Genomic DNA, 12,529 nt, shown 5'->3' on the forward strand with positions numbered 1-12,529 from the left:
GCATCCACTGCCGACGCCCTGGAGACACCGAGCCTCCTGGGACGACCAGCCCTGGTGCTCTGGGGGCGGGTTGGGCTGGACGCTGGCCAGGTGCTGTGACATGGCTGTCTCTTCCAGGAGCTGGTCACCGCCTGGTACATCGGCTTCCTGTGCCTCATCCTGGCCTCGTTTTTGGTGTACTTGGCAGAGAAGGGCGAGAACGACCACTTCGACACCTACGCAGATGCGCTCTGGTGGGGCCTGGTGAGTCCCAGCCCTGGGCTCACGGTCCTTTATTGAGGATGTGCTCCCTGGGCAGGGCCTTCCTTGGGGACCCTCATCTACACCCTCCCGCGTGTCCTCTGTGCCCCTGTATGGCCACTGCCAGGCCTGGTGTGTGACCTGACTTGCTGTCCTACAGATCACCCTGACAACCATTGGCTACGGGGACAAGTACCCTCAGACCTGGAACGGGAGGCTCCTGGCAGCCACATTCACCCTCATTGGTGTCTCCTTCTTTGCTCTTCCTGCCGTGAGTCCTGCTCCCCTTTCTGCCTTTGATGGAGGTGGGGTGTTGGGCTCCCAAGGTAACCATAGGCTGCCCTGGGCACCTGTCCCCTAAGGGAACGTGGGACAAGAGCGGGCTCCAGGTAGGGCCCACAGCCCTCTGGGAGCTGGAGGTGGAAGCTCAGGTGCAAGGAGGTACCCTTCCTGGGAACCCAAGTGGAGCTGCTTGGGCCTGGCCTGGTAGCTTCCAGAACACATCATTAGCATGCTCCGAGTGTCCCTAGGCTCTGGCTTCTGACCCCATAGCTGTTGGTCACTGTCAGCTCCTCCCGGTCTCGGGGGACTGGCCAGTAGGGTCCTCATGACCAGGATCAGTGCTGTATGATGAAACGGCTCCCTTGTCGGGTCTCCAGGGGACCAAAGACCCCATCTCCTCAGAAAAGGCAAAGACTCTGTTCTGCCCACCTACCCCCGGGCCAGGCCGAGGGCCAGCAGGTGAGCGGCAGGCAGCCTGGAGAGTCTGGCCTGCACTCGCTACAGTGTGGACAGACCAGGGAAGGGGATTGACCTTTGGGCCGATAAGTTCAGTGTGGGCACTGCCATGCTCCTGCAGGCTGACATGTCCTTTACTTCACATCCAAGTGTTTCCCCCCAACCTGGTATCCAGGGGGTTAGGGACTGAGAAGGTGGGAGGTGGAGCCAAGAGGCAAGTGTGGGGTGGGGGTGGGGCACTGCGGTCCCAGGCGCTTTCTGACACCAATGACTTGTAGGGCATTTTGGGGTCTGGTTTTGCCCTGAAAGTTCAGGAGCAACATCGGCAGAAGCATTTTGAGAAGAGGCGAAACCCTGCTGCAGGCCTGATCCAGGTGAGCCCAGGTGGCCCCCACTTAGGACCAGTGGAACCCCCCACCTGGTCCCATTGTGTCCAGGAGCAAAGCCCTGCTTGGTGTTGTCCCTGTGTGTGGACAGGCCTTTGTCCCGCTAGGAACTTGGGCAGGAAGGCTAGTGCATGTGCTGAGAACCAGTTCAGAGGCCCAAGGCTGGACAGTAGCACAGGGCACTATCTCACGGGTCCTGCACATGTGGGTTGGGGCTCAGAGACTACCTCTCACGTAGCCAGTAGTGCTGAGCCACATCTGTGCTACCCTTCACACAGCCAACCCCACCACTAAGGATACAGCAGCACTCCATGTCCAGCGGTGCCTCCTGAGCCACCTAAGAGTTTTCCTTTGCTTTATTCACCTGGAAACTCAGAGGGCTCTGGGTGTCTGTGCAATGCAACGGCACTGTGCCAGCTGCAGCCACTGGGGCCAGGTGCAGCGGGTGTGACCAGCCATGGGCAGATTGAAAACCCTAGAAGGCATGGTCTGGGAAGCAGACACAGGAAGCAATTAGGACTCCGGAAAGACCCCGTATGTGAGGGAACTACAAGACCACACACATGTCCAGGGCTGGATGCAGGGTCAGAGGTGACTGGAGAAGACCCCAAGCCTTCCCCTCAGGCTGACCTCTGGCTTTGTGCAAGCAGGAAGTACAGGCTAATGCGGAGTTGTAAGTGGCCTCACCACATGTTGAAGGAGTGTCCAACACAGAGCCAATTGGCAAAACTGAATCGTGTTCCTCTTTGGTTCCTTGGGTTTAAGGAAACCTCCGTTAAAGCAGTAGCCGACCACTGGCTAATGGAGCAGAGACACAAAATACAGCGTGTCCAAAATAATTTAGAAAAGTCAGTAAACAAACAGCCACAATCAACAACAGCAACAACATACCCTGAGGAGGGGCAGAATCTGACTTCCAGAGGTTTGACGTTACAACATCCAGAACATCCAGTTTTCTTTTTCTTTTCTTTTATTTAAAATTTAATATATCTTTATTGATTTCAGAGAGGAAAGGAGAAGGAGAGAGAGATAGAAACATCAATGATAAGAGAGAATCATTGATAGGCTGCCTCCTGCACACCCCCTACAGAGTCTGCAACCTCGGCATGTGCCCTCACCAGGAATCAAACCATGACCTCCTGGTTCATAGGTTGATGCTCAACCACTGAGCCATGCTGGCCAGGCCAGAGCATCCAGTTTTCAGCAAAAAAATTATGAGGCAGGAGAGAGGGAAAGAAAGGGGCAAAAAGAACCTTTGAAGAAATAAGGTTCAAAACTTTCCAAATTTGATGAAAGATGTGAATCGACACATCTAAGAAGTTCAGTGAACTCCAAGGACTAAAACAAAGACCCACAAGACACATTGTGGTCAAACTAAGACCCAAAGACAAAGACAGCATCTGAAGGTAGCAAGGGAAGTGGCTTTTCAGGGATGAGGATCCTCGGAAAGACTAACAGCTGATTTCTCATCAGAAACTATGGAAGCCACAGGCAGTGGGATGACATATTTAAAGTCTTGGAAAAAAAATGCTGCCAGACAAGAATCATATTTCTGGCAAAACTATCCTTCAGAAATGAAGGAGAAATGGACATTCCCATGTAAACAAGAGCTGAGGGAGTTTGTCACTGGTAGACTTGCCTACAAGAAATGCTACAGGGCATCCTTCAGACTGGTCAGTAACTCAGGCCGTATGAGCACTGGGAGAGGTAGCCAGAGGCAAACAGAAGAGCAGTATTAAATTTTTGGTTTGCAACTCATTTTTTTCCTATGTGATTTCAAAGACACGCATAAAGCAGTAATCACTAATCTACATTTCTGAGCACACAATGTATAAAGGTGTAATGTGTAATAATGACAACATAAGGGGGCCTGCGTAGCAGCAGAGTTTTGTATCCTACTGAGGCTAAGTTGGTGTACATTTTAAGTACACACCCAAAGGAATTGAAAACGGTGTTACTCAGAAATGTGCACACCAGTGTTTGCAGCAGCCTTATTCACAACAGCCCAAAGATGGAAACAGCCCATGTGTTCATCAACAGAAGAATGGATGAATGGAACTGCTGTCACCCATCACACTGAATATTGTTTATTCAGCCTTAAAAAGAACGAGGCACGTGGATGGGCCTCGCAAACACGCTGCGCGAAGGAAGCCAGCACCAGAGGCCATGCGTCTCTGATTCCATTGGCTGGGAACCCAGGAGGACTGTGTGTCCCGGGGGTTGCTGGAGCCTGGGGTGTACAGGGGTGATGGCTGAAGGGGAAGGGGGTGGTTGATTCTGAGGTGATGAGGATAGAACCAGATGCTGTGACTTCACCACACATACACAAGTTGGGGGTGGAGGCCCAGGCCAGGGCAAGACGGCTAGCCAGCAGGCCAGGACCCCACACTGTGCTCACGTTGACTCCCCCATGGTCTGTGGGCTACTACGCTGGGAGGATGGAGGCCTGTGTTCCTCGTCCCCCAGCGCCTGTGGTCCTACAGGCCATGTATGTCCCTTCAGGACTGGGGAGGCAGGAGGTGACCACGAAACCAGGCTATAAACTGCCAGGTGTCAGGTAGGACTGATGAGGAAAGGGGCAGCCTGCTGGTGTGCCCCCAGTCCCGCCGCCAGACCCTGCCAGCTGCGGCAGGCAGGCGTGCCCTCCAATCGACAGGGTGAATCAGGGCCTGGGGGCAGAGACAGGTGGGAGGGCCCGTGTGGTCCCCACGCCCTGGTCCTGCCCTCGTGGTTGACCCGTCATGTCTCCCCTGCAGTCTGCCTGGAGGTTCTACGCCACCAACCTGTCGCGCACGGACCTGCATTCCACCTGGCAGTACTACGAGCGCACGGTCACTGTGCCCATGTACAGGTACCGCCGCCGCCCTGGGCCATCGCGCCTCCTCGCCTTTCATTTCCCATCTGTTCGGAAGCCCCATTTTTTGATGTTCATTATTTTTATTGATTTTTGTTTCTTTTTTTCTTTAAAATTTATGTGCTTTTCAAAATGGAGTTCCGTGTGTGGTTTATTTCGCTGTTGATTTAGCTTTGTTTCATAGCTCGCAGCTTTTTTTTCACCTCCATCCCCCCACTCAGCCTCCTCGCCAGGTACATGGTGTGGGCACTGCGGGGACGGCCCCCGAGAGCTCAGGCACACGCCCCAGCACAGGACCGAGGGGCAGCTCCCCCTTTAGAGGACCGGGGTCTGTACACCAGAAGGAGGGTGACCCCTGAACACAGCGAGGCTTTAGGACCAGGAGATACATGCACCCCAGGGTCCCAGGCGCCCCTCATTGGGCGGAAAGGGGCCAGAAGCCCTGTCTAGGCGTGGTTGGTGGGGTGCTGCCAACAGGCCCATGAGTCCGCGTGGCCAGCAGGCAGAGCTTTCCAGGCAAGAGCAGCTGGCAGCCTGGATGAGAGTGGCTGCCCAGGGTTTGTCTGTGCCGGGCTGTTGCTTAGACGTCAGTCTGAGGTCATAGGGGCTGGGGGCTGCCCGGTACCTGCCCAGGCCTCATGCCCTTGGGAGGGTGGGTGCTGCCCTGCCCTCTGCCCTCTGCGGTGAAGCTTCCTAGCCCAGGATGCCCCTTGCCCACCCCAGGGTTTGTGCCCAGGGAACCCTCACCTGAGGGGCTGGGCAGGGTCCTCCCGAGGTTCTTGAAGCCAGGGAGGCCTGGCAGGACAGAGGCTGTTCCCGCTGCCACTGGCCTCCGAAGAGACTTGCCATCTGGGAGCTGCGCCCACGTCCATGGGGAACGCCTCCGCCCTGCAGCTCCAGGCACTGTGGCCCCTCCCGCCGGGCGGACAACCCTGCGCTAATTTTCTCTGTTCTGTTGTTTCCCCCACTCTCCTCGACTGTTTTTTCATTTTCTTTTCCTTATCCCGTTCTTTTTAAATGTCCATTCTCTCCCTTGTGTGTGTGTGAACACTTGAAAGCTCGCAAGCTCAAACCTACGGGGCCTCCAGGTAGGACATGCATGGGACGAAAGCGTGGTGTGGTCTGTCCCCTGTGTGACTGTCACGGCCACTGGTGCCGGCCAGTGGCTGCCCTGCCACGCCCCTGCACCCCTGCCCAGTCTGGGCCTGGCCAGGCCCTGCCCTGTCACCCTGTGTCCCCGCCCGGAGTGCACTTTCCTCGCCTCCCCCGTTCCCTCTCTCAACTGTCCCCCCACACCCCCAGCCGCTTTCTTGTGCTGGATCTGTCTGTCCAGGTCTTGGTCCTCATCCTGCTTCTTGCCTGTCTCCGTGGCTGGGGTTCTTCCCTCGTCCACCCCCACCCCATGAGCCTATGTGTGCACAGCACAGACGTGCTGGAGCTGGAGACTCCTCTTCCCACTCGGGGCCACTCCACACACGGCCGGCCGGGCAGCTGGCCTCTGGGCCTGCCTGGGCCCTCCCTGTGGATTCGACACCCCTTCTTCCTGCTGCCACAAGAGGGAGACACAGGCCCTGGGAGGAGAGGTGGCCCGCGGTCCATCCCGTCCACTGGATCGCTGTGCCCGCATCTGCACTGGGGCTCTCTCCTGCCTGGAGGGAGGAAAAGATTGGGGTGCTGAGCTGCTACAGGAAATTTCACCCCACACAGCACTCCTTCCCTGCGGGGGGCGGGGGTGGGGGACTGCTGGGCGCACACAGCCTGCAGCGCGAGCGGCCTCCATGTGGACAGAGCGGGGTCCTGGGCAGAAGCTCTCCCGCCCCCTCCAGGGCCCCGTCCCTTGGTGGCCTGGAACCTTGTTAGGAAGTTAACCTGCCAGCCCCAGAGGGGAGAAGGGTGTCGGGCTGGGCAGTGCAGGGCCAGGCTCCACGATGGGCGGGCCCTGAGCCCCCACGGCATCCCCACTGCTGACCCCGAGGCTTCACGCTGAGCAGAAGGCGGTGGCAGGAGCTGTGTCCTCCCTAGTCTGGGACCCGGGATTCCTGAGGCTCCAGGCTGCCTGGGCAGTTGGGGAGATCCTGACAGACTCCGAGACCTGGACGTTTCCCTGATCACCCTTCTGGCCGGCCCAGATCCTCCAGGGTCTGCAGAGGCGCCCCTCCCCTCCCCACGGGGCCTCGTGGCTCCAGGGGCCCGCGAGCTGGCTGACCCCCAGACTAGCTGCTGTGCCTCCTGGGAGATGACCCTGGCGTGTCCCCGCTCCTGTCGCAACACTGCACCCCCATCCTCCACGGCCGCTGCCCTCGGAGATGACGGCTGTGTGCCTGGCCCTGCGTGTGGTGCCTGCGTATTCCTGCCCACAGCCCTGCCCGCCTGTGTTCCGTCCCCTGTGCTGTGTGTCCCGGGCATGACGTCCCCTCTGAGTGTTCCTAACCTTGGACCTGCATGTGTGGGGCCGTCCCGGGCTCTCTGCTCCAGGCCCGTGGCTGGTGGCTGAGGAGAGTGGGGGGCAGCTCTGTCCCTGTGTTCAGTCCTGGGGGAGGGAAAGGGCTCCCAGGGCCACCCCTTCTCCAGCAGGTCCCAGCACGCCAGGAAGCAGGGCTGTGGCCAGGGAACAGGGCTGTGCTGGGAGCTGTGGGGCTGTGTCTGGACCCTGCTGGGCGGTGGTTGCCTGTGGAGGTGTGGTCCCTAAACCAGTTCCTGTGCCCCTGTGAGTGCAGGCCGAGCCCCTGAGGTGGGGTTTCTGGGAGGAGGCCAGCCCAGGTGAGAAGTCCCAGCAGGGGCAGTGCCTGGGGGTCAGGGTCAGGGCCACTCTAGGAGGGGTCTTCGCTGCTGAGGGGCAGATCCGGAGTTGAAGGTTTCTGGCTGTGCCGGGCCTGCAGATGGGCAGTGACTGGACAGAGGGGAGTGTGGAGGGGCCAGAGGGAAGCCAGAGACGAAGGGGCAACCATCAGAGTCAGGTGTGCAGGAGGGGAGGGGCCTTTCTGAATGCGTGAGCATGAGAATGACAGGAGCCCATCACACTGAGGGACCAGACTGAAGGCCTAGGCTGAAGTGCAGGAGGGGAGGGGCTGGGTGAGGCCTGTGTGATGACCCCAAGCGAGGTCGCCAAGGTGAGGCTCAGACACAGTCCGGGGGGTGGGGCTGCGGCTGGGTCTGGGGCTGAGGAGAGGGCTGGGGCTGGGAGCGGGTCTTGGAGCCTGGTTTTAGGGAGGGACTGGGACTCAGCAGGCTGAGGGGTGAGTGGGGTGTCACAGTGATGGGGGCTGGGCCAGGAGGGAGAGGCCTGGGGTCACACAGGGTAAGTGGAAATGAGGGGGCAGGAGGTGGCGAGGAGCTGAGAGTGGTGTGAAGACGTCTCCCTGACGTTGGAGGGGACTCGAGCCCCAAACGAGGCTCCTGCCCCGTCCTGCAGGTGGAACTGGGGGGCCTGGGGCCTCCCCAGGAATCTCCTCGGTCCACAGATCTTACGCCCTGGTGTGAAGGCAGGCCTGTATGGAAGTCCGCCTGGACCTGCCCCGGGGCCAGCAGGAGGGGTGGGGGTGGGGGTGTGAGGCTGTCTGTGGGTGTGACTGGGTCTGGGAGAGGGGGCTTGGAGCAGAGCCGGCCAGCCGTCCAGGCCTCTCCCTGTCCAAGCAGCCTCTTCACAGTGACCTTGACCTTGCCCTGACTTGGCAGAGAGGGGTCTGGGAGCCTAGGCTGTTGGTACTGTGTGGCTGTGCTGCCCTGGGGTGTTCAGGGATGGGGAAGGGGACGGGAGGGGGCGACCCCTGCCTGTGCCCGGTGCCCTGCTTGACCCGCTCCATGCGGTCAGGGGTCGGAGTCTCCGTGGATGGCAGCCTGGGCGCTGCTCCCTTCCCTCTGCCGTGCATGCTGGTCACCGGCCACGTCCAGGGCCAAGGCCCCAGGACAGGTGTGGCCAGAGCACGCAGATGGGCTTCTTCTGCCGGCGACCACCCCACCCCGTCCCTGGGCTCCTGTGTGTGAAGTGGGAGCTGGGGCGCGGTCCCCGGCTCAGGCGGCGGCCTCACTGCCCTCTCCCCCTCAGACTGATCCCACCGCTCAACCAGCTGGAGCTGCTGCGGAACCTCAAGAGTAAATCCGGACTCACGTTCAGGTCAGCGAGGCGCTGCGGGCTGCAGCTCGGGCGCAGGGGTGGGCTGCCGTCCTCCTGGGGGCACTGCTGCCCCTAGGGGCCTGGACGGGGGGACACCGGACACCGGCTGGCCACAGGGCCGGGTGACGTCCGCGTGCTCGACAGAGGTGGGTGTGGAGTGGAGAGGAGGGTCCCGGTCCCCGTGTCAAGAGCTCTGAGTGGGCAGAGCAGCTGCACGGCCCGTGCCGCCCCGTCCCCCGGAGGCGGTCTGGGCCTGGAGCCTGTGAAGGGACGGAGGTTGGGGAACCTTGTGGGTGTGAGTAAGCGAAGGGTCTCAGTGGGAGGTCGCTCTGGGTCAGTGAGGCCCTAGATCCAGGCACGCGTGTCCTCACGAGGGGTAGCAGAAAGGGCCGTGTGAGTGCAGGGGGAGACGGGCCCTGGAGCCTCGGTCCCAGGAGCCAGGGGCAGGACGGCCCCCGCAGTCCAGGGGAACTCCCTCCCCAGCTTGGACCCGGCTCCAGAATGGGGGGTGTCGATTTCTGTGGTTCAAGCCCCCAATTGGTGGTCCCTGATCCAGAAGAAACAGGAAGCTCATACGGGTCCCGGGAGTGGGGCCAGCACGTGCCGAGCGGCCTGGGTGCCGGGCTGGCAGTTTGGGGACGGCTGTGAGGAGGGCGAGCGACGAGCCAGGTCGTGTGGAAGAAAAGGCTGCTGGGAACGGGGCGGGAGGGCCCTGTGTCCAGTGCTGGGACTGCGGTGTGAAGGGGGAATGGGACTGGAGGGCCCTGTGTCCAGTCGCTGGGACTGCGGTGTGAAGGGGAACGGGATGGGAGGGCCCTGTGTCCAGTCGTTGGGACTGCGGTGTGAAGGGGAATGGGGCGGGAGGGCCTGTGTCCAGTGGCTGGGACTGCGGTGTGAAGGGGGACGGGACGGGAGGGCCCTGTGTCCAGTGCTGGGACTGCGGTGTGAAGGAGCCCTGTGTGTGCGGCAGGGAGCGGCTGAGTCGCCGCGGGGCCGGCTGGACAGCAGAACCTGCAGGGCCGAGGCCCTCGGTGCGGTTTCCAGCTGTGCCGTGTCCCCTGCTGCTGGTCCCTGGTGGCAAAATGCACAAAATGCGGGAGGAGAGGCGAATCTGGGGAGGAATTCCTGAGCTGAGACGCCAGCCTCAAAGACGTGGGGGTTGGCCGGCCAGATTGCGAAGGACAGTACGTGGGAGGGAGACCCAGGGCAGGAAAGGCGCTTCGGGGAGGGCCCGGGCGGGCGGGCGGGCGGACTGTGGGGGAGATTCAGGACTCGTGGTTCCAACCAGCCCTCCTTGCGGGAGCAGGCGTGGAGAGGGGCCTCTGGGGAGAAGCGAGAGCCCCTGAGCGGTGACCCCTTTCCCAGGCCCTGCCCCCTGGGGCTCAGGAGCGGGGGCTGTGGGTGCGGGCAGGGCGGCGAGGGGGTGGTGGTGCCAAGGGAGGCCTCTTGGCCCCTGGCGGGCGGGGTGTGCCTTGGAGGGTCGTTCCTGACCATCTTCTTGCTTCTGTTTGAAGGAAGGAGCCACAGCCAGAGCCGTCCCCCAGGTGAGTGCGTGCCCACGCCCGCGTCTGCATGCGGTGCCGGGGCCAGGGCTGTGCTGGGAGCTGTGGGGCTGCGTCTGGACCCTGCTGGGCGGTGGTTGCCTGTGGAGGTGTGGTCCCTAAACCAGTTCCTGTGCCCCTGTGAGTGCAGGCCGAGCCCCTGAGGTGGGGTTTCTGGGAGGAGGCCAGCCCAGGTGAGCAGTCCCAGCAGGGGCAGTGCCTGGGGGTCAGGGTCAGGGCCACTCTAGGAGGGGCCTTCTCTGCCTGAGGGGCAGATCCGGATGTGCTGAGTTTCTGGGGAGAATGGGAAGTTCCCTCTTCACAAGGGTCTCAGCAGGCCCCCCCATTCTGCTGTGGCAGCAGGTTAGAGACCCGAGGAGGGGCTCTGTGGGTGACCTCTGTGCAGGTGGAGCCAGGGTGTGGCCCAGTGTCTCCCTCGTGGCAGCAGAGAATTCCGGCCATACCACAGCTTCACGTGTGAGCTGCAGCCTGGGGGTCCCCCAGGCCCCATCCACTCACTGCAGAGGGAGGCCAGTCTCCCAATGGGGGCCAAAGGCACCACCCTCCTGCTGCTCCCCACGGCGGCTCATCTGGCTGCTCTGGTGGGGTAGACGGAATCGGCTGAGCCCACCCTCTCCAGCCCTTGAGGGCACACTGCTCCATCCCTGGGCCCCAAGGAGGGAATGCTGGCCGGTGCCTGGAACTGGAAGGGGCCGTGCTTCTGTCCTGAACTGCCCAAAAGGGCCGAAGCAAAGGGACCTCTCAAAGAGGCTGAGGAAACGCTTTTGGGCAGGAGTTGGTTTAGCCCAGGGGTGGTGGGGGCTGGTCTGTGCCTCGCTGGGCACCTGTGGGTGGCAGCCTCTGGGGCCTCGCCCACCTGTCCTCTGCCCATTGTCTGTGAGAGCCCCCATGGCCTGAGGTGGCTCCGGTGGGCTCCCTGCGCTCATGGCCCCAGCTGTTCTCCCCTCCGGCAACTCTGGTCTCAGCCTCTCTCTCTCTCTCTCCCCTCCTGCCCTCCCCTTCCCCAATCTGGAAATCTCGCCCCCAAGTGCCTTTAATCATGGCACTACCCTTCTTGGGCCCTTTCACGTGCGCTCTGTCTTTGGGGAGGAGGTGCTGGCCCTGAAAGCAGGACTCAAGGTGAGGACACGGGCGCCTCCGGGCTCTGTGCTATGCTCCCTGCCCCTCACCAGTCCTCCGTCCTCCCGTGTGTCCTGTGTCCCTGCCTGCCCCTGGCCCAGCAGCTTCCCCCAGGGCCAGCCTGGCCCCGCCTCCTCCTGGGAACCAAGGACTTTGCCTCACCTGAGAGGCACACCTATTAGCCAGGTAATGGCTAGAGCATTTCTGCCCCTCCCCTGGGGCAGCCACCCCCTTTTTAGCACCATGGTAGGTGTGAAGGAAATCGTTCTGCACTGCACTTGTCCCCAGGGTGTCCGTGGGCTGCCGGGAGCGGTCCTGTTCCGTAAGTGCAGGTGGATGGGTGGGCGCAAGGACCCTTGCTCAGCTCCTGTGAGCCGGGCTCATGGTGGACACACATCACGGCTGTGGTGGCGTCAGACCAAGGCCGTCTGCACTAGGGCTGGAGCTGGGGCCGGGGCAGCCAGGGGTCTCGGGCTGTGCTGCTCTGGGCGTGTCCCTGACCCACCCTCTGACCCTTCCCATTTCTGACTGCCCCGCCCCCACTCTGTCCCTGGAGGAGACCCCTGCTCCCACCGCTTTGCCCCTTGTCCATGTGTGTCCCTCCTTGTCACAGGCGTGTCTGTCCAGTCGGTCTTGGTGAGTGTCTGTGATGGGTCTTCCTCCCTCCTGGGCCTGGCCTCCCTGGACTTGAAGCCGAAGCTCTAAGACAGGTGACGCTCGGGTTGGCTGAAGGAGGCAGGAACACCAGTGCCAGGCTGGAGCCCAGAGGGGACAGGCAGAGTCGGGAGTCCTTGACGCCCCAGGCTCAGGGTTGGGGTGCCAGTAGCCCACGGTCCTCAGCTCTGTCAGGCTCTGAGGCTGCACTGCCCCACACAGGAGCCACGGCCACGTGTGGCTGTTTAGGTTCCCACTGACATGAATACAGTGAGCAGCCAGCCCTGCCCCCAGTGCTCTGGAGCCGGCTGTGGGCTGGCCGTCAGACCGCAGTGGGAGCCGTCGTGCGGGGGGCTGAGGGGCCCTGGGAAATGCTTCCAGGGCAGGCGACTGAGTGGGAGGTTCGCAGCAGCAAACCGGGACCCTTCACAGGCCGGGAGCCGAGCCACCCCATCGCTCTCTTTCCCAGGGGCAGCCTGACGGTGGAGCTGCATGTGCAGGCCTGGGACCCCAGGGGCACAGCAGGCTCTGGTGGACTTGTGGCTGACATGGAGAGTGCCCTGGGAGAGAATGTTTGCCCCAAATTTGAGGGGCTTCTGTGAGCAGCCAGAGCTGCCAGGCGGGGGTCTGGGTCCTGGGATTACGGAGTCACGGGAGGGTTGCCCCGTGTGAGACCACTTGCCGGGCAGCTGGGCCCCAGCTCCCTCCCGTCGGGACTAAGTCGCCTGGCGGGTCCTGTTCTTCACCCAGACGACAGGACAGGTCCCACAGGAGGAGGCTCGCGGGGCACAGGTTCTTCTTGGGGGAGCATGGGGGGCCAGGGGAGGGCTTCGAGGACCCTGGGCTGGCTGGCTCGGAGGTC

General features: G+C 61.7%; 1 protein-coding gene across 11 annotated transcripts in view; it reads left to right on the forward strand.

Annotated features, from left to right (window-relative positions):
• The window catches only part of KCNQ2 (potassium voltage-gated channel subfamily Q member 2), a gene marked incomplete at its 5' end in the record, with an annotated part of 44,853 nt that overhangs the window by 16,986 nt on the left and 15,338 nt on the right, over positions 1 to 12,529 (forward strand). For 7 of the 11 annotated variants that reach the window (XM_081097103.1, XM_081097106.1, XM_081097109.1 and 4 more), the window contains 7 exons: positions 118 to 243; positions 401 to 511; positions 1,257 to 1,352; positions 4,121 to 4,215; positions 5,277 to 5,306; positions 8,264 to 8,332; positions 9,847 to 9,876. In XM_081097103.1, the coding sequence (XP_080953229.1) occupies positions 118 to 243; positions 401 to 511; positions 1,257 to 1,352; positions 4,121 to 4,215; positions 5,277 to 5,306; positions 8,264 to 8,332; positions 9,847 to 9,876 (557 nt within the window). The remainder of the gene's footprint in view (positions 1 to 117; positions 244 to 400; positions 512 to 1,256; positions 1,353 to 4,120; positions 4,216 to 5,276; positions 5,307 to 8,263; positions 8,333 to 9,846; positions 9,877 to 12,529) is intronic. The other 4 variants (XM_081097107.1, XM_081097108.1, XM_081097104.1 and 1 more) reach the window with 1 other exon arrangement.

This window comes from Myotis nattereri (genome assembly GCF_964212035.1).
Source record: "Myotis nattereri genome assembly, chromosome: 8".
NCBI classification, from domain to species: Eukaryota; Metazoa; Chordata; class Mammalia; order Chiroptera; family Vespertilionidae; genus Myotis; species Myotis nattereri.